This window comes from Rhea americana, unplaced genomic scaffold (genome assembly GCF_003343005.1).
Source record: "Rhea americana isolate MKP2758 unplaced genomic scaffold, rheAme1 scaffold_11, whole genome shotgun sequence".
Taxonomy (NCBI): Eukaryota; Metazoa; Chordata; class Aves; order Rheiformes; family Rheidae; genus Rhea; species Rhea americana.
In genome coordinates, this window is record NW_028185150.1 from 165,552 (window position 1) to 191,608 (window position 26,057).

Genomic DNA, 26,057 nt, shown 5'->3' on the forward strand with positions numbered 1-26,057 from the left:
GCTTCTGGTGGGCATTATTTCAGTGTTGTATACATTTTGCATTTTTCCAACACAGTGTAAGAGAAATGAAATATCCAGTTTGTTCATGTTTTGCTGCTCCTCAGATCAAGTGTTTGTGGCTGACATTTATGCTTAATAAGAGTTGGTGCATTTTTTATTTCTCCCTGCAGGATGTCAGGTTGCTGCTACATGGACTTTTGATATTCTCTTAGTATTTCTCAGTTTTTCAGAATTAAAGCAAATATTCCACTGAACTGAAGATCCATTTCACAGCTTTCTTTGGAGAGAGTATCAGTGGTGAGAGGAAAACCATCTCTTAATCCTGTTGTTGGACATCAGAAAAATACTTTTCTTCACACATAGGTACTTTATGTAATCCTGCGTTTAAAAAAAGAAGGTTGCTGCAGAGTAACTGGGGAGAAGGATTTGTTTCTGGATCAAAAATTGGATGTAACGGTTTCCGTGAGGAACAGCATTGGCACAAAGGCACTTGTTAAGTCTKTTAGGTTGCTTTTGTGGAAAAAAATGTGTATATTCTTTAGTTCTAGTATCTGTTTTTAAGCCACTTGTGTGCATTAAGGTGTAAACCTTCAAGGTATCTGTGTTTTACTGGGGGTGGGGGGGTGGGGGAGGAGAAATGTGTATTTGTAAATATTATTCAGATATTTGATTTCTAATTGTGTCTTCTTCATAGATTCACAAATATGTGAGGTGGAAGAACATTTAAGCAGAAGAATAGAGTGTGGTGTTTTTTAAAGGATGTTAATTCGGTTTTAGAGGTAATTGCCTTTGGTACCAAAAGAGGGGGAAAAAAAATCAGAGGTTGGAAGGAAATATCTGTTTGAGAAGATAGGAAAAGGAAATTTGAGAATTGATTGGTGCTAGTGTGCTGTAAGTGGGTGGATGGGTTTTTTTTCTTTTTTTCTTTTTTTTTTCTTTTTTGCTACAGGAAGTGATTTGCAGTGTTCACTGAGCCTTTTGTTGAAAAGGGTCCTTCTCATTTGTGTGAGTCATGCTTTTGCTGTGAGCGAGTTGGCAGCTCTAAGCAGGACTGGGATCTCTGTCATAGAAAACTATTACTTCACCCAACCTTAACGTGGAACCATAAGAAATATCTTAAAATATATGTATTTTTGTTCTTCCTTATACTCTTTGCTTTTTTACCCCAAAATCTCGTTTTGCCCGTCCGTGTTGTTATGAATCGCCTGCTATGTTAGCGCAGGCATCTCCTGCGTTGGCATCAGATTTGCCAGAACATATGCAGGAAACCAGATAGAAGGGCATGCTTCAACGTACCAAGTATAACCGCTTCAGGAATGATTCGGTGACATCAGTTGATGATCTTATTCACAATTTGTCCATGAACAGCAAGGTCTCAGCAGTTGCTACGACTTCTACGGCACCTTCCTACCTGGTCTCGCCAGAGGTTCTCCGCAAGGACCAAGAAGATGGACCCACCACCCTGTGCACCCTCATCCATAAAGTGTCCCACCTGAAACTCTCTAACACAGGCAGCCTTTTGGGTATCAAAAACCTCTCCTCTGCAGTAAAGGAGCTTGCTGTCTCCAAGTTGCAAGGAAGCTCGAGTGCTTCTAGCTCGGCAGCAGGGGCTTCAGACAACACATGTAACCTTGTCTCTGCCACTTCGTGTTCTCAGCAGGACGTGAGCAAGATGAGCATGGGGAAAAAAACACGGTCAGAGGAAATGCACCCGGGAGGTGAAGACTGGAATCAAAGTAGCAGCTTTGTCAATAAACCCTCTCGAGGATGGCTGCACTCGAGTGAGAAGATCCTGGGACCTGGTGTGACGTACATTGTGAAGGTTGGTCTGATTTCTTCCATTCTCTGTTTTTATCAATGAAAAATTCTCCGCCGGTTTCGGTGACAGGCTAGGCAGGCTGAAAAGATCTCTATTTGTATGCTCCTTTTTTTGTGCATAATGCATGGTATGTAAATGCAGAAAGGGAGGCTTGGAAAGCAGTGTTAATTTGCTATATTARAGCAAACCTGCCAATAGGCTATTTGTCAGATAATGTTTTACAACTATGTAAAAATATTATTTTTAAGMTAAAAGCTGGTTTCCTTTTTGTTGTTTTTTTTTCCTTCTTCTGAATTTAGGTTTTCAGTGTTATATGGTATACTGTATATACCTTGGATACATAGGCTTTCAGTGTGTCTGGTGCAATCTACAGGAGGAAAGAAAGACTCCTTGTTGTTTATCCTGCATGATATTTCAGTTTGAAAATATCTTTAAGGACACGTGTGTTTTTAAGGTGAAATTATATTTGAAATCATACAGCAGTAAGGCACAGACTGCAATTCTTATCTTGTTCCACAAATAGAAATACTGTTGTGGGTAGAGCAGGAGAATGCAGCTTGCTTTACATAATAGGGATTCAGCCACCTTAAATGTTATTGCTCTTTTCAGTTCATTGATACTGCATGTCAAGAGTCACAAATATTAAGTTTCTGGGGTAATATTTTTGCATGCTTTGAAAGTATTTTGAAATGAACTGTGGAATTCGAGCCTCTGAGAACAGGGTACRTGCAGTGTTCGTGTAGTCAGGTAAGATTCTGGTTGCACCTTCCAGGATAGTGTGCAGTAAGTGTAAGAATAACATTACTGTCCAGAATTCATACTTAAAGCATGATGTTTTATTTGCCTAGTGGCTTTTGTATCTTGAGTGTCACACTGTTTTGTAGTAGATAATTAATAAGATTTTAGATCTATTTTTGTTCTCGTCGTATTTTTGGGTATAAAAGAAGTCACAGCATGAAGTTTATAGCAGGATGCTTTAAAGTGAGTGACAGCCTTGCTGCTTAACTCTCCATCGATTTCTTTCAAGTCTCCTTATCAGAAACAGAGTGCATATTTAACAGTTAGGGCACTAGGAAGGAAGCAGCTTTCCTTTCTCTCTGTTGGTGCCGATGGTAGATTTTGCAAGCGATGGTAGCTTGAGTAAGTTGGACGGTTCAAAGCGCTGGGTAAAATGTACTCTCTTTTTGCTACTTGGAGACTTGCTGGAACTACAGGAGCCAGCACTGCCTTTCAGAATATAAACTGCTGCTCTGTAGCTGTTCGAGAAGTGGTTTGGTAAAAAGTGACCCACTGATGCTAGCTGGATACAGTTGTAGCAAGACTGTCATTCTTTTGCATGGCAATATTCTGGTTAACAGAAGGTCATTTGCCATTCTCTCATAAGCTCAGGCAATTCAGCTACTCTTGTTTTGTATTTGGCTTAGGACATGGTAAGCAGGCAGATAATGACTGTGAGAATTCACTGCTGCTGTTTGTGTTACCTGAAGTGATAATTATGAAGCAGAACAAACACAATACTCATTTCTGTGAGTTAATTTTTCACTGGTTGGCCCTCTGTATGCTAGAGGAAGCTGAAATCTTTGAGTCTGAATTGAAAAGAGGATTAAAAATAAATATGGGTGGACTTATGTTCAAAGTTAATAATTAACCCCTTAGTGCAGCTGATGTCAAGTATTTGAAACCATATTTTTACATAATAGGTATGTTAGACTTCTCTAAATGAATCCTTAGCATTATACAACTTACACTTTAGGGTTTGTTCATGTCCTTGGAATTTATGGCATCTTACTGTTTATCGTTTCTATTAAAAATAGGGTGACATCTTCAACTTACTGCTCTCCGGCATTTTGAGTCCCAAAACTGTGCTGTAGATGTCAAAACAAAGGTTAAAAAGAAATACCAACACCAATGGCTACCATATGAATGAAAACAAACCAGTCCCCGTTAGTTCATAATTTGTCTGTTCATTAAGTATCTCCGAATTTTCCTCAGCAACTGCAGCATTCACGTAGATAAGAATAGAAGTGCAGTTCCCACATCATTGAACATTGTTAGTTCCAGGGCTTTTATGCATTCAGACCATCAATCAATACACAGATAATGTACACTGAAGGGGAACATTCCTTGGATACCTCATGGCTATATTGACTATCTGGGGGGACTTGTGCCGTATTTAATTAGTACCATATGCCTTGCAGATCATTCCATATGCCATTAGTTAAATGAGACAAAAATTAGATTTGTTGTTAACCAGCAAAGCTTTTATCATTTTGTGTGTAAATGTGCACTGGGTTACTATTTTTCTCATTAATTCACATTCAAAACACAAAAATGGTTTGTGGGGCAGGGTAAACTGTCACTACTGGACAATTCGGTATAATTGACATTGGAACCTCCTGAAGTAAAAGGAACAAGGCTCTTACATGCACCATATGACAAATACGCAATGTATTTATGACACCCTTTCCATAAACTTTTTTTTTGTGGTTTTGTTAACCACAGTGGTTAACAAAATAAAAAATTGTAAAAAGGAAAAGTGACATTTTGCTCACTGATGCTGGTGGTCTTTTTTTTTTTTTTTTTTTTTTTTTTTTTTTTTTTTTTTTTTTTTTTTTTAACTAGACTTTATTGCTATCTTCACCTCTTGGTCACACACTGACCGTTTTTTAAAATGGCCAGTGTAAATGTAATGCTTAAAAATGAGCATAGGATTATGATATAGAGGAACTGTGATCTGATTATCATGACCTGTTGCAACAGAATTATTTTCAGCTGTGAAACTACTGGCACTTTCTGTAGTCTAAATTTTCCCTGTGGATTTCATGTTGAATTTTTATTCTTTTTTGCTGGAAAAAATTCTTCCCCCAAACAAAAAATTAGTTGTATAACAGATTAGACTTTGGCCATGGCCAAATGAGGAGACGTGAAACAGGGAGGTACTGATGTTTTATTTGACACTACTGCCGAACAGCTTAACAAATCGTGGATTAATTGAAAAAATGAAGTGGTTTGCAGTGATGGAAGTCATTGAAGAGTTCAATGTTTTCCCCATAGAGGGACAGATTACTATGGCGAGTGATTATAAATGACCATGTTGTCAGAAAAACAAATACATACAATAAAGAAGTGTAAAGCTATGTAATGTAACACTAGTTAAATATTTCGGTGAAATCCACTTGTTTCCAATGATAAATGTCTACTGGTGRGGCTAACTGAGTAATTTCATAGATACTTAGGTTTTGTTATAATTAATTAAGAGTACAATGAACTGTCAGGATAGGAGGCAAAGATACATCTGCCTTTAGATAACTTGTAGTTGAGTTTTCTCATAAGTGTTGATGAGTTTAAGTCTCTGGCTTTCAGCAGTTAAAACTAAATAAACCTGAAACACCTATCATAATTTATAACCTTGTATACAGCCTATCCAAAAGAGATAACCAGCCTTAAAGATGAGACAGTGGCATAGAAGAGTATTAAAAACAGATACAAAGATACTATCTGAGAAATAGGAAGAGAAAGACCTTAACTTAAAATGAGCACCCTAAGCCAGGCAAATAGTATTTCAGTGAAAAAGAGTGTTAAATTATGGAGATTATAGCAAAGTATCTAAAGAGTATAATGCCTAATTGCAATTATTTCTTTAACATTTTAACGCTTTCGTGTTTTGCGGGGGGAATAACAGCTTTTTACACCTGATGAGGAAAACCGACATCTTTTGTGAAGCTGTTTGAATACATCACAAAGTGGAGGCTTCCGTTCTGCAAACATTTCTGCATGACACTGCTTACAGGAATATTCTCATTGAAATAACTGAGACTGCTACTATGCCGAAAGTTAAGTATGTGCGTAAGGATCAACTGAATTACTATGTTACATGCTTTTATTGCGTCCTTTTATTTTGCACTGTGGTATTGCCTTCAGTGGTATGGACAGGACATGTATGATTTTAGAAGATCTCTGCAAGTAGATACTGAATTTACAAAATGACTTTTCTCTTTAATGGCTAATCCACAGCCTTAAATGGAGCTGACATGGTAGAAGCTGCATCCTCCACGGCCTTACTGCAGAAGACCTCAGAGCTCCTTGGAAGCTGCTTCTCTTTTTTCTTCTGTTCTAACCAGAATTAGTTTCTCGCTGTTTTACAGTAAGAGCAAACACGAAAGCTCTGTGGCTTGATGGTGTCATTCTTAGCCCACCTGTTTGAAAGGTAGCCAAGGTATTCTGTATAAAAAAAGCAAGAGGTTTTTTTGCTTCCTTTCTTACCTCTTTAAATTAAGTCAATGTTACATTCTATGCTTCCCCCCCCCCATTTTTTAAATAGTAACATTGCAGCACGACTTGCTAGTTTCTCTTGGTTTTYGGTTGATGCTAAATTTATCTTTGTTCTTTACAGAAAAATTGATCCTTTTTTGTTAGTAGAGGGAGGATCAGATTTAAGTTCAGTCAAGTTGCAGCAGTATTGATGGTTTATCACTGTCAATCTGAAATGGCCTGAGTAAAAAACCTACTCAGTAGATTTTTGTGCATGGGATTCAAATAACCAGTACCGCAGTTCCAAAGCATCCTGTTTGTAATGAGCTTTGAGTGTGTAAGAAGTGGGTTGTGTGTTCAGGCATATGGTAGTAATAGGACTGGATAGTAATCCTTTAGTTCAGATTCTGCTGTCCTCAACCCAAATACCCAAACTCTGTGAGCTCAGAGCATCATGAAACTGGTCCCTTGGCCCTTGGATTTTTTTGCATGCATTTGGTTAGGCAAGAGAGAAGAAGTAAGTAAAAAAGACAGCTTTGCTTTTAGCAGTTCATGCCTCCTAGTATGCCATATTCCTTTGCAGTCACTTAGTAGCCTTCACATTTGCTTTCACTGTCATATGGGCTATAAATGAATGACAGTGATGCTTGTTGTTCAGCTCAAAGTCCGTTTTTTGAGCTCCGTCGATCTGAAATACTGTGAGCCTGTTGTACAGCCCACTGATATTAAAAGAGTTTCTCACAGAAATTGAATCAGATCCTAGGTGCAGAAATCATACAGGAGGGTCTTTAATTATAATATTATTCTAATTGTATGAATCAAGTGTTATTATTGTACAGTTGCACACATTTCAGAAAAAGCAATGATTTTAGTGCTGAAGGATCAAGTTCTCAACATGAATGTCTGATTTGCAGTATGAGCATTTGCAAAACGCCGTAGAAGCTTTGACATAATTTCCATACCTAGGGTTATTTTGTAAGTGACACAATTTGGGCAGTGTTAATGTTGATTTGAATAGTAAAGTCACAGCTGTATTTTTTTTTAAGGAAAAATGATACAGTCCTACCAGTTATATAAAGTCATAAAATTGTCAGATAAGTTTAGGATGTAAAACTACATTCAACCAGTTTTTCTTCTCTCTTTTTTTTTTTCCCCTTGGAAATTGGCTTATTGGTTTCTTTATTTGCCTTCGAATATCGATTGTAAGAAGAATACTGTGTGCCCAGTGTAAATATCTGCTACTGCAGAGGACATACTAAGATCTTCCGGGAAAACCTAAGCCTGCCCTTGCTGCTCCTGCCTGAGCACTCCTTTGCCCCTCAGCAATGTGTCCCACTGAGAACCCTTGTTTCCATCAACACCCTTACTGCGCTTGTTTTATAGGCTGCCTTCATTGCAGAGCGGAAAGCTGAAGTGATGAACACACGAAGTATCAACGTTGAATATTCCTGGGGTCTGAAATGGGACAAGTGCAGGTGTGCCCTGGGACAGTGGCACAGAGGACTGGTGCCTTCCCAGCTACTTGACCTGTCCAGGGTGATAGATCCTCCCAAGCAATGAAGCAAATTCCATAGTCCCAGGGGAAAAGGGGCTCAGTACTGGTTTGGCGTGGTCCGATGCAGTCATGTGGCATTCGTACTGCATRTAATACTGTAACGTTTGACGTGGCTCTAGCTTTGGCTGTGTCAGATGAATTTCAGGCAGGTTCTGACAGGAATGATGGTGGGACCCCCTGCAACCTTACTGCGGCCATCATGCATTTTTGGAGAGAAATTGGGGAAAAATTTAATAATCTAGAGTGTTTGTTTAATAAGGCTGATAAGATGGTAGTTATTCCCTTAGATTTCTCAAATAAGTTTTTTGTAGGGTCAAAAAAGATATCATTCTCAAAAGGTTGGCTCTGAAAATTCAAGTCGTGACTGAAAGTTTAAAAAGACCAAAAAAAAACCCTTTGAAATTATCCAAGAAGGGTAAGCAAAAAGATAGAGATAAAAATAAATTGAAGATGGTGCAGGGAGATACAAAGAAAATAATGTGAGATAAACAGAAAAAATGAACTAAGCTTTCTTTCTGTAGCACCATCACATCATGTTTGTTGATACAAGGATTTTTGTTTTGTCTTTTTTATTATCTCGGAGCAGTTCCTGAAATTGGACGCATAAATTAACCAAATACCAGAAATAATAAGGACAAGCCTGAAGGAGAGAGAAAAATCCTATCTTGGGGACTGCTCAGCACCATTAGCTTCCTGAAGATAGGCTATTACACTAACATGCCTTTATTCCCATTTTTGGCTTTTATTAGCATAGGAATTATACTAAGGAGTGCATGGCTTATTGGAAACCAGCATCTTCACTAACATTTGACACTGTGTAGCTCTGACAATATAATTATCACAAACAGAGCTGTCTCTTTTCTTACAGACMAGTGTCTTTAATTAACCAGAGGCAATTTTAAAGGTACCTTCCACCCTTAACTTCTCTAGAGGTGAATGTTTCAGAAATGCCCATCTTGTGGCTGAAGGCATGTGCCGTGTTTTATCACCACTTGTTGCATGCCGATGATACGGTTTTATCCATTTTTAGTTACTTTTTGCTAAAGTCTAAGCAGTCACAGAGGGAAAAGGCCAAGCGGATAAACTATGGAGAGTCTCTGTCTGAACAGAAATAATTAAGTGTGAAGCTGCACTACAAACATTACTATAAGCTGTTGAAAACATTAGCCAAGTGTTTTGAATCTGCTCAAAACCTTTTCTAGGGCCAGAAACTATGGAGGCACTCCCCAGTATGGTCCTATTCCTAGATTATTGCTATTCTAACTGCTTCAGGAATGCTAAAAATCATCAGTATTGATGATTTTTGACCAAAGACCTAGTATGAAATCAAACTGCATTACCAGCTGTGTTGAACCCATCTCACTTACAGCACTTTAGCAGTGTTCAGTAGACAACAAAGTCTGGCTCACTCTGCTGTAGGATAATAATAATATTATTATTGTATGTATTATTATTATTAATATCTATCGTACTGGGAATGCTTATTGTTAATAGATCTTGATGCTCTGAAGTTTGTTCACAAGCTTTAATAGAAATTACTCTGTAATAAAAAGTATCAATCTTTTGATTTTACTAAAGAGGAAACAAAGACTTAGAGGGTTTAAGTGATTTGCTCAAGGTTATCTAGGAAGTTATTGCTGTGGACTTGCGTGATGTCTAAGCAAGGCTTCGTGCAGTGCTCTTCCACCAGGCCATACTGCTCTTTAAAGCCACTAGAGCAAAGGTCTGCCATGTGAATGGGGCTCCAGCCAAGCACATTCTCCCTTTGCTGAGGGTCTAAATTAGTTCATGAAATTTGAATGCTGGTACAGATGGTAAGGAAAAAAAATGATTTCCAGGTTCCCAGGACTTCAATGGAGTAGGCAGGCTTGGCAAATCAGAAAATATCTTCTTAATTTGCAAACTGAGCATATTTATAGCAGAAATTGCAGTAGAAATTTTGGAAAGTGAAAAAAAAATCAACTTTGCCCAGCTAAGCAGACCTTACCTTTGATATATGATCTTCTGTGATGCACTTGCAGCAGTCATCAAAGAGGATCTTCCAGCACAAGGTGCATGTCACAGCAAGTAGAGAGAATGAAAGATTCCCTATTAAATACATACTTGAAAAGTGTTTCATGAGATGCAGTTAAGTTGTTCACAAGCTCAAAGTTAATATATCGTATGGTTGCTTTGATGGATCAGAGTCGAGGAGAATATCTTGGATAAAAGATAGCCAAGATATCTTATATCTTGTGAGATACAAGATAAGTGTTGTCTGTGTAAGACATTTAGTCTGGTATATTTGATTAGGTTGTGGTCAGCAATATTTATGAACATATTTTTTAGATCAGTATTGTGAATAACAATTCAAGTTGCTTAATGCTAGGCATGGAAGCTAGCCTCTAGTAAGTTAAGTGAGAGATGTCTCGAGAACTAGAGTTGATGCTAACCATGAAGAGTTTGGTGGGGTGGACTTTTCAAGTTAAAACAAGGTTGGGACTACTTACAATACTATGTATTTGTATAGAATAGATTTCCCTTTGCTTTCACACTGTTCTGAAGTCATTCTTTTATTAGGGCAATATTTACACTGGATAAATGGCATGCACATAAAGTAGGCACTCACTGGAAGAGAAAACAAAATACTGACTGTTGAAGGTATATATCTGCCATTTTGACCTTTTTGTAAATTAATTTTATTGTCAAAAAATAAGCAGGGAGCACAAAGTGAGCAGAAACATCAAATGAAGCCCTTCTTGCCCTATATTTACTTTTGTCAGAGAGAAACAGCAGGCAGGCGGCTGCATGAGGGGCACAAGCTGGGAACTGAAGGTGCCTGTCCCGAGCTGACATGGAGCAGGTCCCTGGCGAGGTGATCTGGGCCATTGGCACCTGCTGGGACCTCCATTACCTTGGGGGCTGTTTTCTACATGTCTGCATGGCCTCTGTGCTACAWGGACACCTTCTAGGGATTTCTCCTGCTTTAAATTGAGCCCACGATGTCTCTCACTATCCTTACTTCCTCTGTCTTCCACTTTGCGGGTGATAATTTGGGCTCTCTTATGGCAAACACAGATAACTGATACTTAAGCATAAGAAAGAGAAAGCCACTTTTATTTACTGGGTTGATAAAGATTCAGGAAGAAAGATGTATTCTAATTGCTGGACTCTTGCGATGAGGAAGAGAGGCACATGGAGCACTGACAGAGAAAAGGCCTCCCACTCTCCCTCCCCATGTATTTCAGATTTTCAGTGGTAACTGTGAGAGTGTCTTTCCTAAATCACACTTTCCAATGTACCGGTTTGAAAGCTGTTGTTATAGAGTTTCAGGTACTTAGCATAGGTTTATATTCAGCTTAGTGGAAAAGCATCTGTTAGAACTTTCGTCTTCTGGTACTGTGCTCTGGTCATATTCCTCATCAAGCAGTTCGATTCAGTATCTAAGGTAACATCAATAATATAATAAATAATTCTAGCTACGGTGTCCGTATTTATGGTTTTGAATATCTAATTATGATTTTTCGCTATTGAAGCAAAATGTTTTGGCTGCAGAAGCCTTTGCATGTTTGTATTCAAGGAATTCTGATGCAGAACATAAGCTGCTAGAACTAATCTGCATGGTGCTTTAAAAGGCAATGTATCTTATTGGATATTCTAGGTAGCAAACAAAATAGTCTGGAAAGTGTTCTCTGAATTAAGTATGCACTGGCAAAGATGAAGCAATTCATTTATGATAGAGCAATGCATACTGTGGATAGCTATTCACATTGATTAATATCACATTGTAATAGTGGCATTCATCTTGCATTACATACCTTGAAAATTAAACCTAAAAGGTATTGAACTAAAGTTTTTGCAAATACTGTCTGTTTTTTACTAAAACATTTGCACATACAAAAATTGAGGCATAATGCAAAATGAATTTGCATATATAATAATAGGATAAATGATTGTCCAATATGTGCAGTTCTGATTCTAGCATTTCTGAGTTTTTGCACRCAAACACATACATGTGTAAAATAAGAACATAAGAAATATTGTAGGTGAGAAGCTTCTGATATTTTTGTGGAATCTTGCAAAAGCTCAATGTATTAAGCATCTGTGTGGCGTGAATATTTTTGAGCTTGGTGTTGGCAGTCTTAATTCATTCACATGAGAGTAAGAAATGAGAAACAGGTCTTTATTTTAAGATGTGTTGTTTTCAACTCCATTTGTGATGGAGATTAGAAAATTGTCAGAAGCAAAATTTGCTTCCCAGTAGTCTCTTTTCCCAAACTCACAAGAAATGAGATCTTAGTGTTGGCTTAAAGAAATTGCTTTTCAGGATAAGATAAAATATATTCATCCCCTCCCTGGCTGAATCCTTGGCCTTTTTTTTTAAAGGGATTCTCCATGATTACCATATGAGTTGATTGTGAGATTTTGCTAGCATGTTTTCATAGGGCACAAATGTAAGACCACTAACATCACTATTAATATCCAAATGACTGAGACCTGTAGACATATCCTGCTCGGTATGAACTTCTTTTCTTCATGATGTTTATGTGATAGGCTTTTTTCTTTTGTTGTTGGTAAAATGCCCTCTATTTTTGTGCTGTGTGAAGATCTTCGCAACTACTCTTCTCTATAACTCCAATACAAGAAATGTAGGGCAGACCTTAAATTCTAGTTTCTTTCAGCGAGATCAGGTGAAAATACATTCTAGCAATAGAGGGGAAAAAAAGGAAAAAGCAATTTCCAGCTTTGTAAGAGTGTTGGCAAATCTTGATATCTTCTTATTTATAAACATGCATGTCAGTTTATTAATAGAGATACATGGCTGTCCACCAGAACATTAAAATAGTTATAATTATTTCTATACTGCATTTCAGAAGTGAGAAGAAAATAGATTTCTGTTACCCTTTTATGATTCTTGATAAGCTTTTTTTAAGAACAGTGACACTGTATATTTGTATGTGCATGAAGTCAATATATACCACTTCCAAGTCTGTATATATATACATGTATAAATAWTTTTTATGTTAAGATGGATTCTTCTTTATCATTTAAACAACTTGATGCAAGAAAAAAATCATAAAATAGAACAAAATATCTGCCTTTCTTTGTGTACAAGCTGATTTTTTTTTTTACTAACAATGAGTTAGACAGAAGTGAACTTACTTAGCTGAAAAAGTTTCCCAATCTTTCAGTATTAATTAATCAATGCCAGACAGTTTGCTCTTCAATTGATAACAGAAATCTTCTGGAAGTCAATCTCCCTTTAGTTATGGCTGAAAAACCTATATGAAAATCCTTAGGAAATTCACTGTGAAAGGATTTRAATGATTAGAAGCTAGACATCTAGCAAATCTGCAGTGACTCATAGTCACGCAGTGAGAATTTTAAAATGTGACCTATCTTTTTACTATTTTATACTATGGATACTAAACAAACATTGCCACTGTTTGGTGCAGTGAATCAAAATATATCAAGGCACTGATATACAGAGAAAGTCTTATTTCCCTGCAGTTTCTTATGAAAATGTTATATAAACTCTACTGTGATAATTAAATCAAGAACTTATGAAGCTTATCCCTTTTTCCAACAAACTTTAATAGCATACTTTTAGCAGCATTCCTATTGTTGGAAATTTAAGCATTCAGTTCAAAGAACAAAATACAGAAGCAGTACATTGTAAACTTCGTACTTTGCCAAAATTGTATTGAATTAWGCTAAAATCATGTTTCAATTAACCAATAGAAATATGTAAGTATATAGAAGTGATTTCTGGGAGATTTTGAGCTCATACAGAAAATGCGTGTATTTATTTTCTTGATACAGGCCTCCTACATCCCGTTATTATTACGGTTGTGCAAAACAGCCTTGCATTCAAATAGGATATAACAGCTCATTGAAAAAATAGGCTAACAATAATCAGTTGAGAATCATTAGGGTTCTGCAAATATAGGGCACAATTAAAAAGTATTTTTATACTACAGAAGCCAGTTATTGTACAAGAGAAAAAGGAAAAGAGCTAGTTTTTGATCAAAATTGGAAGTACCCTTGGGAATACTGTGTTTTCCTCTCACCGATTACTGAAGAAGTAAACTGCCTATTTTTAAGAGAAATACAAACCTATTGACTGTCATATCTGTCATCATTTCTACTCGTTTAGAAGGTCTGTTGGTTTACTTGTCTCATGGAGCAATTGGTGATGATAAATTTGCAGCCAAAGGGTCAAGGCTTATTTGTAGCTGAACCCTAAAGAAGACATGTTTTCAGATTTTCCGTTCCATTTCCGTCCGATCAATCCTTACTTAGAGTTTTCTGTCTGGATTAGAATGCACAATCTTTAATGAGAAAAAACCCTTTGGGGGAAATACTGATTCACTATAAAGCTTTCTACATGATTACTTACTGATATAAAAATTACCAACTGTAGAAGTACGAAAGCACAGAAGAGTGCCTTTCTGTTTTTCACAGTAGCATATGTTGATGACACATTTTTGGTGTTAGATTCTGACAACGGCTAAATATAGGGCTTTCTCCTCATTCAGAAGAAGGCTGCTAATGTTTCTTTCATGCAGTGTTACTGAGTCCTAGAGCAGGTCTGTGACGGTGCAGATACCACGGGAAGCACGGCAGCAATGCCGAACGTTTTCCCTCTGCGTGCGCTGTTGGAGTGCAGTCACCAGGCTTCCTCGGAGGACTCCTTCAAAGAGTCTGGATGATGCGTGTTGCCCCGCAGGAAGGGGAGAACCCGAGGATGTAGCATGGCTGGGAGGATACAYTGGGCTCCCTTAAGGAGCGCGGGGACGGGGCCCCTCTCTTGGCTACATCGGCCTGCCCGTCCTCTTGAGTTGGTGCAGTGACTATATTGCAGAAGATAATTGGAAGGATTAGTCTGGATTTTCTGGAAGTGTGTGTGTGTAATGAAAGARCTCTGAAAAATGTGCATGTTCCTTTATGTAGCTGTGAGTGCATGTTTTACATGGAAGATTAATGAATTTTCAAGGATTTGGCTGCAGGAATGTTTTGTGTTACTTTAGAGTGTGCCTGTATAGGATAACATTCATGTTAGGGAAGACTTCMATATCATGTTGCTTGATAGCTAGATGGAGCATTCAAAAGCAAATATTTATATCCTAAACTACCAGAGAAACTGAAATCTCTAACAGCTGACTTGAAGCTCTGTGACTACTGTTGATACAAATATACTTCTCTCTGCATATCCAGTCTTCCGTCTGTCCACAGCTAATATTATAGCTCACCCTACATTAGAAATGTCACTGAATTAGTCTTCTGTTCCATCCTTCTGCTTAAACATCTAGGGACTCTGACACAAATCTGAATGGTTGTTCAACTGTTAAGTTTTCCTCCCGCTGTGCTGCTGTATGCCCAGTGGGTGCTGGCTAGTATTTTGCCAAAGGCAGGCTCTTTCTCCCGATGAGCACTTTGTGTTACCAGCAACACCTGCAGCGAAAGGGCGTCCTTGCAGGCTTCCATGGTGGCAGAACTTGGGTGGGAAGTTTGCCACAGCAACAGCAGGACAACGTATGTGGATTTTTCACTTACCAGGAAACGGTTTGTTTGGGGTTTGTCAAACACCCTCAAGTCATTCTTAACACTCGACAGACGTTAAGGTTATAAAATAAAAAGTTTTTGACAAATGCTAAGAAAATGCTGAATTTGTTTTGAGATACAGATAAATACCTCACTATACAGCTATCTTTTGTTCTGATTTGGCTTCAGAGCAGTTTCTGTGTTCCTCTGCATTTTGATTCTTGACTCCAGAAAGCTTTGCTGAGCTCTCACCAAAATATAGGTTCCAGTCTTGTAGCCAAGACTCACGCTTAGCTCAATGACTTTCATCCCAGTATCACTTTATATATACGCTTTTTCAGTGTAAGTGCAGTAACTCTGTTTAAAAGTACTTTTAACTGGTCATGACATCAACTCACATCTTAACTCTTGCTTCCTGTGCTGACAAGAGTGCATATGACACAGCTTCAGCCTTTGTTATGCAGAGATGTCTTCAGGATGCCCCACCTTCTAAAGCAATCTTTTTATTCAATGAGAATTCAAAACAGAGGCTGCCTCAATATTTAACCTGACTAAATGAACCATTTACCTGTTTTGAAAGGATTTAAAGGTCTTTCTGCTGCCTGGCAAGAGCACTTATGATTTTCAAGTTGCTCTATGAGCACATCACATTTTATATCATTCCTATGGAAAACGATATTTTATACAAACATATGAGAACTATAAATACAGGTCAGTATTAGCCCTCATTAAAGACTAAGCATGTTAGCAAAAGAGTGCAATTAGAAGTAACTGTGCTTATACAATAGCCCTGAAAAAGCCTGCTAGGTTTGGGGTAATATGAAATGCATTCTCAAAGTCATTTAGCACACTCCCTTTCCTTCTTCCCTTCTTCCCTTCTTCCCTTCTTTCTTTCTTCCCTGCTTTCCTTCTTCTTTCTCTCTTTCCCTCTTTCTGTTTTTATTCCTAATCGGAGACCAGGTGGAGATTCATAAATTTTGCAGTTCATAAATACTGTAGGTAAAGAAAAAGCCTAGTTCTCTATGCATGGACCATTTGTTGTGCACAGGATGTGGAGCCACTGCTCCCTATTAGAAAGAGGAACGGTTCTCATGGTTATCCAGACGCAGAGCTGTGCCTCCAGGCCTTCTGTGCCTCCCACGCGCATCAGATGAGCTAGCCTGATGCAGGGGTGTGAACACGACGTAAAATTCAAACAGCAAAGTATCAAAACTACTAGTGTGAATGCATTATGTCCGCCTTATAAAGACTGCCTCAGAAAGGATAGCAGAGTTGTCTGCMAAAATGTCAAGCAAATGTCTGCAAAATGTCACCTTTCTTCCGGAAGATGTGGAAGGAAAAGTCCTCCTGYCACATGCCAAGATCTTTACAGCATTCTTTTGAAGTAAGAGAGTGTCCTAGTTCTACAGTAAAGTATTTTACTATGGATAACAGCAAGGACAGCTCTTTAAGGATTCCAGATTTTAGGTAGAGCTTTATATCCTGTTTGCCTTAAAAACAGCTAAGATTGTATTACTACTGTATTTTTTCACCCAGATGTTGTCAGTCACTTCTTATTGCCTCTGTTAATGGATGGATATTATGAAGTGACTSTCAGCAGCCAATCGGAGGGTTTTGTTATAGTTTAGCAAGGATTGTACAGTGATTTCCTCACTTTCTGTCTTTCTTTGCATAAAACTTGAGTGCTTTAATGAATTATAATGCCACGAAGACTCCATTGCCTTCACAAAATTATTAGATCTACTGTTGAAGGGTACTATGTGCTCTATTAAATATGTATTGAAGCTATGAAGCTATGATCTCCTTATGAAGTGAATGAGCAAATGTGTATTGTGATAAGCTAGCTTCCACTTTTGTGATCTTTTCCTGCTGATTAGCTAAGTAATGTGAAGTGCACGTCTCAGTTGAATTATGTATTCAAGGTAATAAATGTTCAGTTAAAGCAAGATTAAATAAGTTGCTAAGCATTGTGGTGTTTTTATTATTTTATTTTACTATTGTATTTTACTATAAGGGTGAACATTCTGATTGCAGTTCCTTGTCTTTTCTTTCTTTCTTTCTTTTTTTTTTTTTTGCACTGCGGTGGTTTAAGAAGTGGGCATTGAAAATTCAGTTTTGAAAACTTCAAGTATTGTGGAACATTTATTAGTGCTCCTTTCACAAGCCCCTTGCTCTTAGGCTGTGAATGGTGACAGCTGAGACTGGAATGAGCTATAATTTTGATGCATAAATAAATGCGTGTTGCAATAGAAGCAGGTTAATCAGAATATGAAATAGAAGCTCTTAGTTTGAAATAAGCGCTCAACTGGAATTAACTAGCAATAGTCAGTTTATATTATCTGGCAATTTGCTTTCATGATATACTTTAATTTTGGACAAGCTCTTTTGCCAACAAGAGTAAAATGCAGCAAAAAAAATTGAATCATGAAAATGTAGAGATATGACTCTAAATACACATGAGGAACAGATGTGGCAAATAAGAAGATGCTTGCTTCTACATACTTTGCAAATAAAAGCACAGTTTAAGCCTGAGGGTTAAGAACATTGACCGACTTATTACAGCTTACAATATACTTCAGAGCTTTCTGTTTTCAAAAATTAGATCTATATATACCACTCAGAATCCCAGGACACTGAAGCTATTTCTGAGCCTCCAAGCTATTATCAGCAGTTGTGCAATGCTAGAGACGATTTCAGATACATCAGTTATTTGTAGGTACTGGCTAATTTATGGCAAGCTCTGCCAAGTGCATGTCTGTTCACAGATACAACCATGCTCTCACTTACCTAATTTACACAAAGCTCTGTATTTTTCAGTACAATCTGCAATATTTTGAGCCACCCAGCTTTGATAGCAGTCATTGAGTTACACGGATTAAAAATGGTCTATCTTAATTTACTAGGAATAGTCATATCATTTTGGTGATCTAATGATATTCTAGTAGTTGCAATTCAGAGACTAGGAGTCTTTACTTAGTCTGAGAGTGAGTGATGGGTAGTTATTAGCACTACCCATGTACTGGGTGTATACCCATCTGCTCTTAGATATACTAGATAGGGTCTGCCCCTGCTATTTGTCACTCCCAGGTTGGACTACTGCAATGCTGTATGTGGCTACACCTTGCTACATTTTTATAAAAATTTTTGTGACTGCTGCCAGCTTCTGACTCAAGTTGTGGAAGATTTCTTCCAGGAACCTGGTGTTCTGAATGAGCTTGTTACAAAACACTGAACACAGTTGTTCGTGCTTGCAGAGCAAAAGGCGGCTCTCACAGCGCCTACCCTTGTTCGCCTTTTCTCATCCCTCCAGGCACATGAACACACTCAGCACTCGTTTGTTTAACTGCCTGTTTCTAATAAACATTGAGAAAACTTAATACCTTTTCCTGTGCAGGGTACAACAAAAAAATTGGTTGTGAACACAAATTTTCYGACTGAAACACAAGAGAAGACAGAGATACTTTAGGAAATAGAGAGGAAGTCATCAAATATGGGACAAACTGTAGAAACCTGAGATATAGGGCCTTCTCTTACATTTACCCAGAGAAATTATAACTAGTAAAAATGTTGGAAGCTCATACAGTAAGAGATGTTTGATTCCAGGAGTGTATGACACTGCTTTTAGATTTACATCAGCTCACTACAAGGTGCTGCTCGGAGTGCAACRTATTAGTTACGAGTCCAAAACTTCTAAATGGAAAGGGATTCACTCATCTGAAGGACCGTTCCTCAGGGCATAATACCATTCAGCGAAGGGAACGCAAGCTGGGATCTCATTCAAACATACAAAAGTAGACAGAAGGCAGAGCGTTATCTAGGAGAGTTTGGAACCGATAGTCCTGAATTATCCTATTTCTGGGTGGGCTGCATCTCGGCATGTTTGCTTCCTGAGCAACGAGAGGGAGGATGCTAGTGGGAGCTCATAAATATCACAGTGCACCGTAGCTGTTTGGTTAGCATGTACATTAAGTGCGGGGTGAAGAGCAGCTGCTTTGGAAGTAGTCTGTTTTATAACTATATTTTAATGTTTCATGGAATGCCTAAAGCAAAAGAGAGTATTTTTTTTAATCGGTATATTTATTTGTTGAAATAAATGAATAATTTATTTACTTGCTATCTTGGTTGTATGTCTTCTTTCTGTGGATCCTTGTCAGGATGTACTTCAAATGGATATTTTTAGAGATCAATGTTGGTCTTGGGGAATAATTGAAGCATAGCAGTAGGTGAGTTATATGTCCCTGTAGTTGGCCTTTGGACCTTTTGAATGTCAGTATTTATAGTAATTTTGTTATTTGAAAACATGCCGTGGTGGTTAAGTGTTCACATCTTTTATCCCAAAAAATCAGTTGCCATCTTTGCCTTGATCAGTCAGGAATACTGCAGCCTTACTRTGTTGTGTTCAGYTGTCTTCATGCTATACATAAAACAAGTACGGGATAATTTTTCCATCTAACCTTCCTTCAGTCTGGTTTTGTCTCTACTTTTGTTAATGTAGATCAGGAAGTATGACTCAAAGGAGTCTAAATGCACGCCTTCTGAGTATGTTTATGGGTATTTGTCTGATTATTTGTGTGTTTATTTCGACAGTGCTTTGTGTGCACATGTGTTTGTGTATTTATTTGCACGCCTGCATGTGCTTGTCAAATTACCTTTCAGAGTTTGCTTCTAAAATGTTGGACCAGGCTCTCAAAATTGTTTGATTATTTAGCTTTAAAAGACTTGTGGCAAATATAGATAAGTGAAGGAACAAGTGCAATYCAAGAGTGTATGAGTATTGAGTGGTCTAAGTGAACAGGTTGAAGAAGTAATCAAAAGCAAATATATCCATAACAAACAATCAACAGGATACCTTTGAATAGTTATACCAATTTACAGCATAATTAATTATGAAAATGTCTGAAATGAAATAAATATTTGAGAAAACTTATCCATTGAAAGATCACAGAACTAAAACAAAGTGACACAAAGGGTATAGGAAAGCRTCTTTCACTGCTGTATATTGGCCTAACTTCACTGAGTTCAGCTAATTGCTTCAGTTGATGTTTAATGAACTTCRAGAAAATCAAATCACCTCCTCAGATACTTAAAAACAGAGATAATGGCTTAACTTTCTGCATCAGAGCACAAAAATGTTGTTCTGGATGCTTTACTCAGTCAGAATAAGTATATGTAAGAAAGGAATCTACTTGTATTAAGATACAAGGGGTTACCAAATACATATTTTGCAGTGATAGGAGAGCAGTGATAATCTRAAGAACTTGACCCTTAGCTTGAAAGTTCTTTGTGCCACAATCTCTACATAYAAAATGTTTTCCATGAGGATTTTAGAAACTTTCAAAAAACAGAAGATAAGATGCAAGGGAATTCTAAAAATCCAGGAAATGAATGTTAAAAGCCTTCCCAGAAACTGTAGGCTATTATAATCCAAATTAGAATAAATTAACTAATAGGAGCCACTCACTCTTCTGGTTTATTTATTCRGGGTTCTAATGACTTCATGACATTTGATAGGAATAAATTAAATAATAATGTRCATATGAAAACAAACAAGGAACTCYCTCCACTTGTAAATAGCCTGTGACAGATAGGTTTCTTTGGGAAAAGCATTGTTGAAATTTTCGATAGTATAGGTAGCAATGCAATAATTCCCTAATCAAAAGATTTTTAAAAATACAAAAAAATAAAAACCCTCACATTGACACAAAATGCTGGCCTCACTTGATTTTTTTGCACCAGTTTCATACCCAAATAGATTTCATTATGYTGCAAATAGATACTACACTGATCTAAAAACACAGTACTGGAASAGCAGTATCAGGCCCATTAACTGAAGACTCATCCCTATTTCACCTGACTTCCAAAAGTCATRTGAGTAGTTGAATACTTAATATCCATGCAAAGCTGCTGCCATGGGATATGCCAGTCACAAGTTGGTTTATACGAAGGATAAATTATGGTACTAGCTGCTACACAAATATCTGATGAGATCTGTAGCTGCATGTAGACTTTCTCACGTGCAAACCATGTTTGCTTTTGGAAGCTAGTCCATAAGATGCACCTGAGTTTTTCTTAAGCCTATGATAGACATTGTTATACCTTAACATATTTCCCTCTTTTTCACTGGGACATAGAACAGAAAGAGAGTTTCTGAGTCAGTAAGTCTAGTCTTTTTCTAGTACTGCCCAACTTGGTATGTCATTCCTTTCTTGAATGACTCCACTGAAGCCATCTCCCAGCTTGTGTTATTAACATATTTTATTAATATCTTCCCATATCTATATACTTGTGAAGATAACAAATCACATCAATCCCTGAGCTGATCTTTAAGGAATACTTTTCTGGATTGCTGGTGCTCTTTTCAGCTTTCCCTGCCATAATTTACCTTTTGTGTACTAAGCCTTATCTCTCTCTCTTAAATAATATTTTTTTCACTAATCAGTGCTAGATGGATTTGCTGTACCACATTTCCTTTTACATTGATTTTATTTTTACTTTGAATAGCTTTAKGTCTAAAATGGATCAGTTAGGATAGGTCAAAACTAATAAGCACATCAATCTATTATGAACTAGGTATATTACAATGATTAGATTAGATATAAAAAGATATGTTGAAGCAAACCTCAGACTTAAATGAAGTAAAATGTTTATGAAGCAGATCTGTGACATACAAGAACATAATAATAGAAATTGGGCTGATATATAAGATAGATCAGATATAAAAATAAGGACTGTACAATGACTTTTAATGATTAGTTATATTTTCTCCTAGAACTCCACAATAATTATAATAATTTTTATAACTGTTTCTTTTTCCCTACAGTACTTGGGATGTATAGAAGTCTTACGCTCAATGAGATCTCTTGACTTCAATACTAGAACACAGATTACAAGGTAAGACTTTGTACAAATACCTTTTTAAGTAACTTCTGAACTGTGTCTCCAAAGAGCAGAAGGCAGGAAAATGGCAAAACATACAGTAAATAGTTTTCAGACATCTTAAGTCCACTTTTTTTTTTTTTTGCTTTTACAGGTGAATCTTTCACCTGTTATTAATATAGCTCCAAAAGTGCTTAAAGGGTATTTTCCTCCTGGTCTTTAGCTGTGCCAGGCCCCTCTTGWAAATTATTGCAGGTTTGTTGAATGGTGCTGCTCAAGAAGGCAGTTACCTGGACACCGCTTTAGTGACATTTAAGCCAATGCGAAYTGGAATATGCCTAAAATCTACAATGTACTTGTCAAAATTAGGCTAGAGAGCTGATCTGGAGCCTCATATTTTTAGGTATTTGTAGCAGTTTCTTATGAAAAAATATAAGATTACAAACTAGTCACAGGAAGAATTTAAATAAAAATATACTAGCAGAAAGATGTCACAGACAAATGGAAATATGTTGGCTTTTCCTGACTCTTCATAATGAATGATWAATTTAGGTCCTCATTGCAATTCTTTTTTTAAACTTATCAATGTACTATTCTGAAAGGAGTACATAAATACTGGGTTGTCTTAAGAAATATCCATTAATCATTTTACTTCTAAAAGATATTTTCTGAGAACTGTAGCAAATAGTATTTTGCAGGCATTTGCACTTGACAGGCTGAGCTCATTCGTTTTAGAGGACTGTGGTGTTGACACCTTCTAGCAACTAGAGACTTCAGTTTTAAATTATCATAGTCAAATTCTGGCAGCAYAGTAATAAAACAATCCCTTTCAAAGGAACAAATATAAAGTGATATGAGTGGGTATGATGCTTGTCTGTTGAATTTAAGAAGCTGTGAACTTCGCCTCTTTGAGGCATCTTCCAGTTGCTGGTGGTCTATCACGAACCATTGCAATATCATAGACAGCTGAGTATTTCTGTTATTAAATGAGAATAATTGTTGCTGGGCTGAGATGCCATTCGTATGATCTATGTGCAGAACTGTTGTATATGAGTAYCCTTGCATTGACTTTGAGTTACATGTGCCATACCAGCTTTGAATTGGACCCTGTAAGTCCTCACAAAATGTTAATTATTATTTTGTCAAGATGCTGTGTTCATAAGGGCCATAAAATAGAAGGATAGAGAAATGATAGGATTCTGGATTTTCCTTTCAGATAATCTAGGCTATGAAGAGATTTGGAAATTTTCCTAGTCTGCTATTTTGAACTCACAATGTACATTTCTGTGGTATTTGCAACAGTGACCTTTTAAAATGATTTCATGTCTAGGCAGACGTGTAGTTTCGATGCAGGTGGCACATCTGTTTTTAACATTTGAAAGTTAAGCGATTCTGGCTAAGAGAGAAACTGTAATAGTTACTGCTTTTGTAATCTGTACCAGAATGTGGACCAAATTTTGCTTTGTTTTTCTGCAGAGTCTCTTTTGCTGTATGTCTTCATTGGGATAGCATTTTATTTTTCTTAATGAGTTTAAAGGCACAACTGTACCATTAATACTTAACCATATTTGCTGATCTAAAGCAATATGGTSTGCACAAACAGAGTGTCACTGTCTTACAGTTCCTTCAGTGCATAGATGCTTTTTGGCTTTTACTGTGAAACAGACTTCGAATTATAATATTTTTCTGTTGAAGTTATATCATATTTGACTACATGCTGGGCATTTTCTTGGCTCATCTTCTGCTGACCGCATCTAGAGCACAGGATTTTTTTTTCAAGCAGAAAGCCGTATTTTGCTGTCTGTGGTTAATTTTGCATTTGCAATTTTCTGTTTATCATAAAATAATGATGAATCATTAGCTCCTCATTCTGATCACATAGTTCCTGATCTAAAACCTTCTGAAGTTAGGATCTAGTATCTTAATCTTCGTTATTCATTAATTCATCTGCCTCTAGAAATCCCCATGCCACGTCTGAAGTTTCTAATACCCATAGGAAGCAGTCTGTGCCACATTCCATCATATAGCATTTCACAAACAAGCCTAATTTTCATTAAGGAATCCTAAAATTCACGTTTGCTCGTTAACTTGCTGATATGCATTAAGAAACATAATGTAAGCCTTTTGAGGTATGTACTAAATTAATAAAGCTGATGGTCTGATATCACAGGCACCAGAAGACCCCTCGCACCAACTGGTCCATGCAACCCTTCAATTACATATAAACCAAAAGTATCTAAAAGTTACATTACCTTAAGGGTGATAATTGTTTCACAGTTTGCCTATAACTGTGCAAAATCCTCCTTATCAGTTTTCCTGATCAGGTAAGTYTAAGCTCTGTGTCCTTTAAAAGCAGACCTGCTGGGCGAGGCATTTCCATTGCTGATTTCTCTGCAGCCCACCACCAGTAGGAAAAATTTCCTTATAACCCGTAGCTGCGGTGAAAGTTTATTTTATATCTGGAGCTGTGTAAACGTGGCTAGACTGTTTCCCATAACTCGAGAAGCAAGTGTCTAGGCAGCCCTGATCTCTTACCCATAGCTTTGTATTTAGAATATGTAAGCATCTGTTGCTCTTGCTTAATCCGATGCCACTTTTTCTGCAACTTCCTTTACACARCCAGTCACCGAAGAAGCAACTGATGCATCTTGGGCCAATATTACTTCTGGTATCATGCAGTATTTACTAAGTACCATAAAGAACTRTTAGGAAAGATAAGCCAAATATTATCTGAATCCGCGTGGCAGCCTGGATATGGCCTTTCCTAATAGGCACGCTCAGCGCTTGGCACGTACAAAACACCCGCTCCCTCCCTTTCCAGGGCTGCGTCGCAGCCCTGTCCCTGCTCGCTTCCTCGCCCTTGCTTTTCCTCGGTGCTGCAGAGCCCAGGCGTAGGAAGTCTGTCACTGCGCATCCCACGCTTGCCTTTTTTTCTGGCCCTTGGTTATTGTGTATGGCACTTCTCCTCTGCGCTGGTCCTCAGCAGAAACTGAAGTCTGATGAGCCGCACTAATTGCCAGCAGAGAAGAAGCTCAGCCACGGCGGAGCCTCTGGCTCTGCTGCAAACGCTGGGCATTGCTTTGGAGAAGTTACTAGTCTCAGCCACAAAAAAATGTGCAGTTAAACGAATTAATTAGCGGTTGCAAAGGGCACTGAAGTCCTTGGGTGAACATTTAGAAATTATTTATGAATTTGGCTAAGTTCTCCAGTTATCTAGTGAATTTGACRCCCATATTACATGAGAAGATAATAGGAAAATGTTGCCAAAGTCTTCTGAATGGCTTTGAAACTCCCTGCCATTATTATTAATACATTAGGAAGGCGCATGCATGTACCAGTCTGACAAATGGAAAACTGCGGCTGCAACTCCAGGAACTGGAGTGAAGCCTCGGTGTAAACAATCTGGTCAGGGATCTTTCCTTTCTTGTCACAGTCATGTGAAAAGCTACTCTCAATCTGTGCCATTTAATGCTGTTGTACCTCGCATGTGACTTGTTTTTGCTTTTCACTTTTTATAAATTTAAATATTAAATTTCTAGCAAGGAATTCATCTTTCTGTGAAAGGAATGAGCAAGCACTCTCACTTGTCAAACTCTTCATCAGGTCTTAACAACCTTGTTGGTGCCTGACAAAAGGTATTGTTATCCTAATTTTGGGTGTGATTTGAGCAAAAATGAACAGCTATGGCTAATTTATAAGAATATTTTTCCTTTATCAATGTACATTTAAGTTTCAAGATTCTTTCACTGCCAGAGAAACAGGAGATCTAGGGTTGCATTAATCAGTCGTATTGTACCTATTCTTTTGTGTAATGAATGGAACGTCATGTGAATCTTTGAGCAAATAAATGGATGTGCAAGCCGAGGGTCAGCAGTTATGGATAATGATAAATAAAAGCCAGCTGAATCCACATATTGCATCATTAATTATCCAGTGACAATTCTTGGAACACAAGTGAAGTCAAGATAACTTGCTTGGGCAGCAAGAGGAACAGAAGTGTTTCATTTTCAACACCGAGGAGGAGCAGGAGGA

The 26,057-nt window shown here is 37.6% G+C and overlaps 1 protein-coding gene across 1 annotated transcript in view; it reads left to right on the top strand.

Moving 5' to 3' along the window:
* The first annotated feature begins 1,255 nt into the window (after positions 1-1,255).
* SHC3 (SHC adaptor protein 3) overlaps positions 1,256-26,057 on the top strand; it is a 58,556-nt gene continuing 33,754 nt past the window's right edge. Inside the window, exons 1-2 of the mRNA XM_085312348.1 lie at positions 1,256-1,822; positions 21,970-22,040. Of these exons, the coding sequence (XP_085168474.1) occupies positions 1,283-1,822; positions 21,970-22,040 (611 nt within the window). The 5' untranslated portion in view covers positions 1,256-1,282. The remainder of the gene's footprint in view (positions 1,823-21,969; positions 22,041-26,057) is intronic.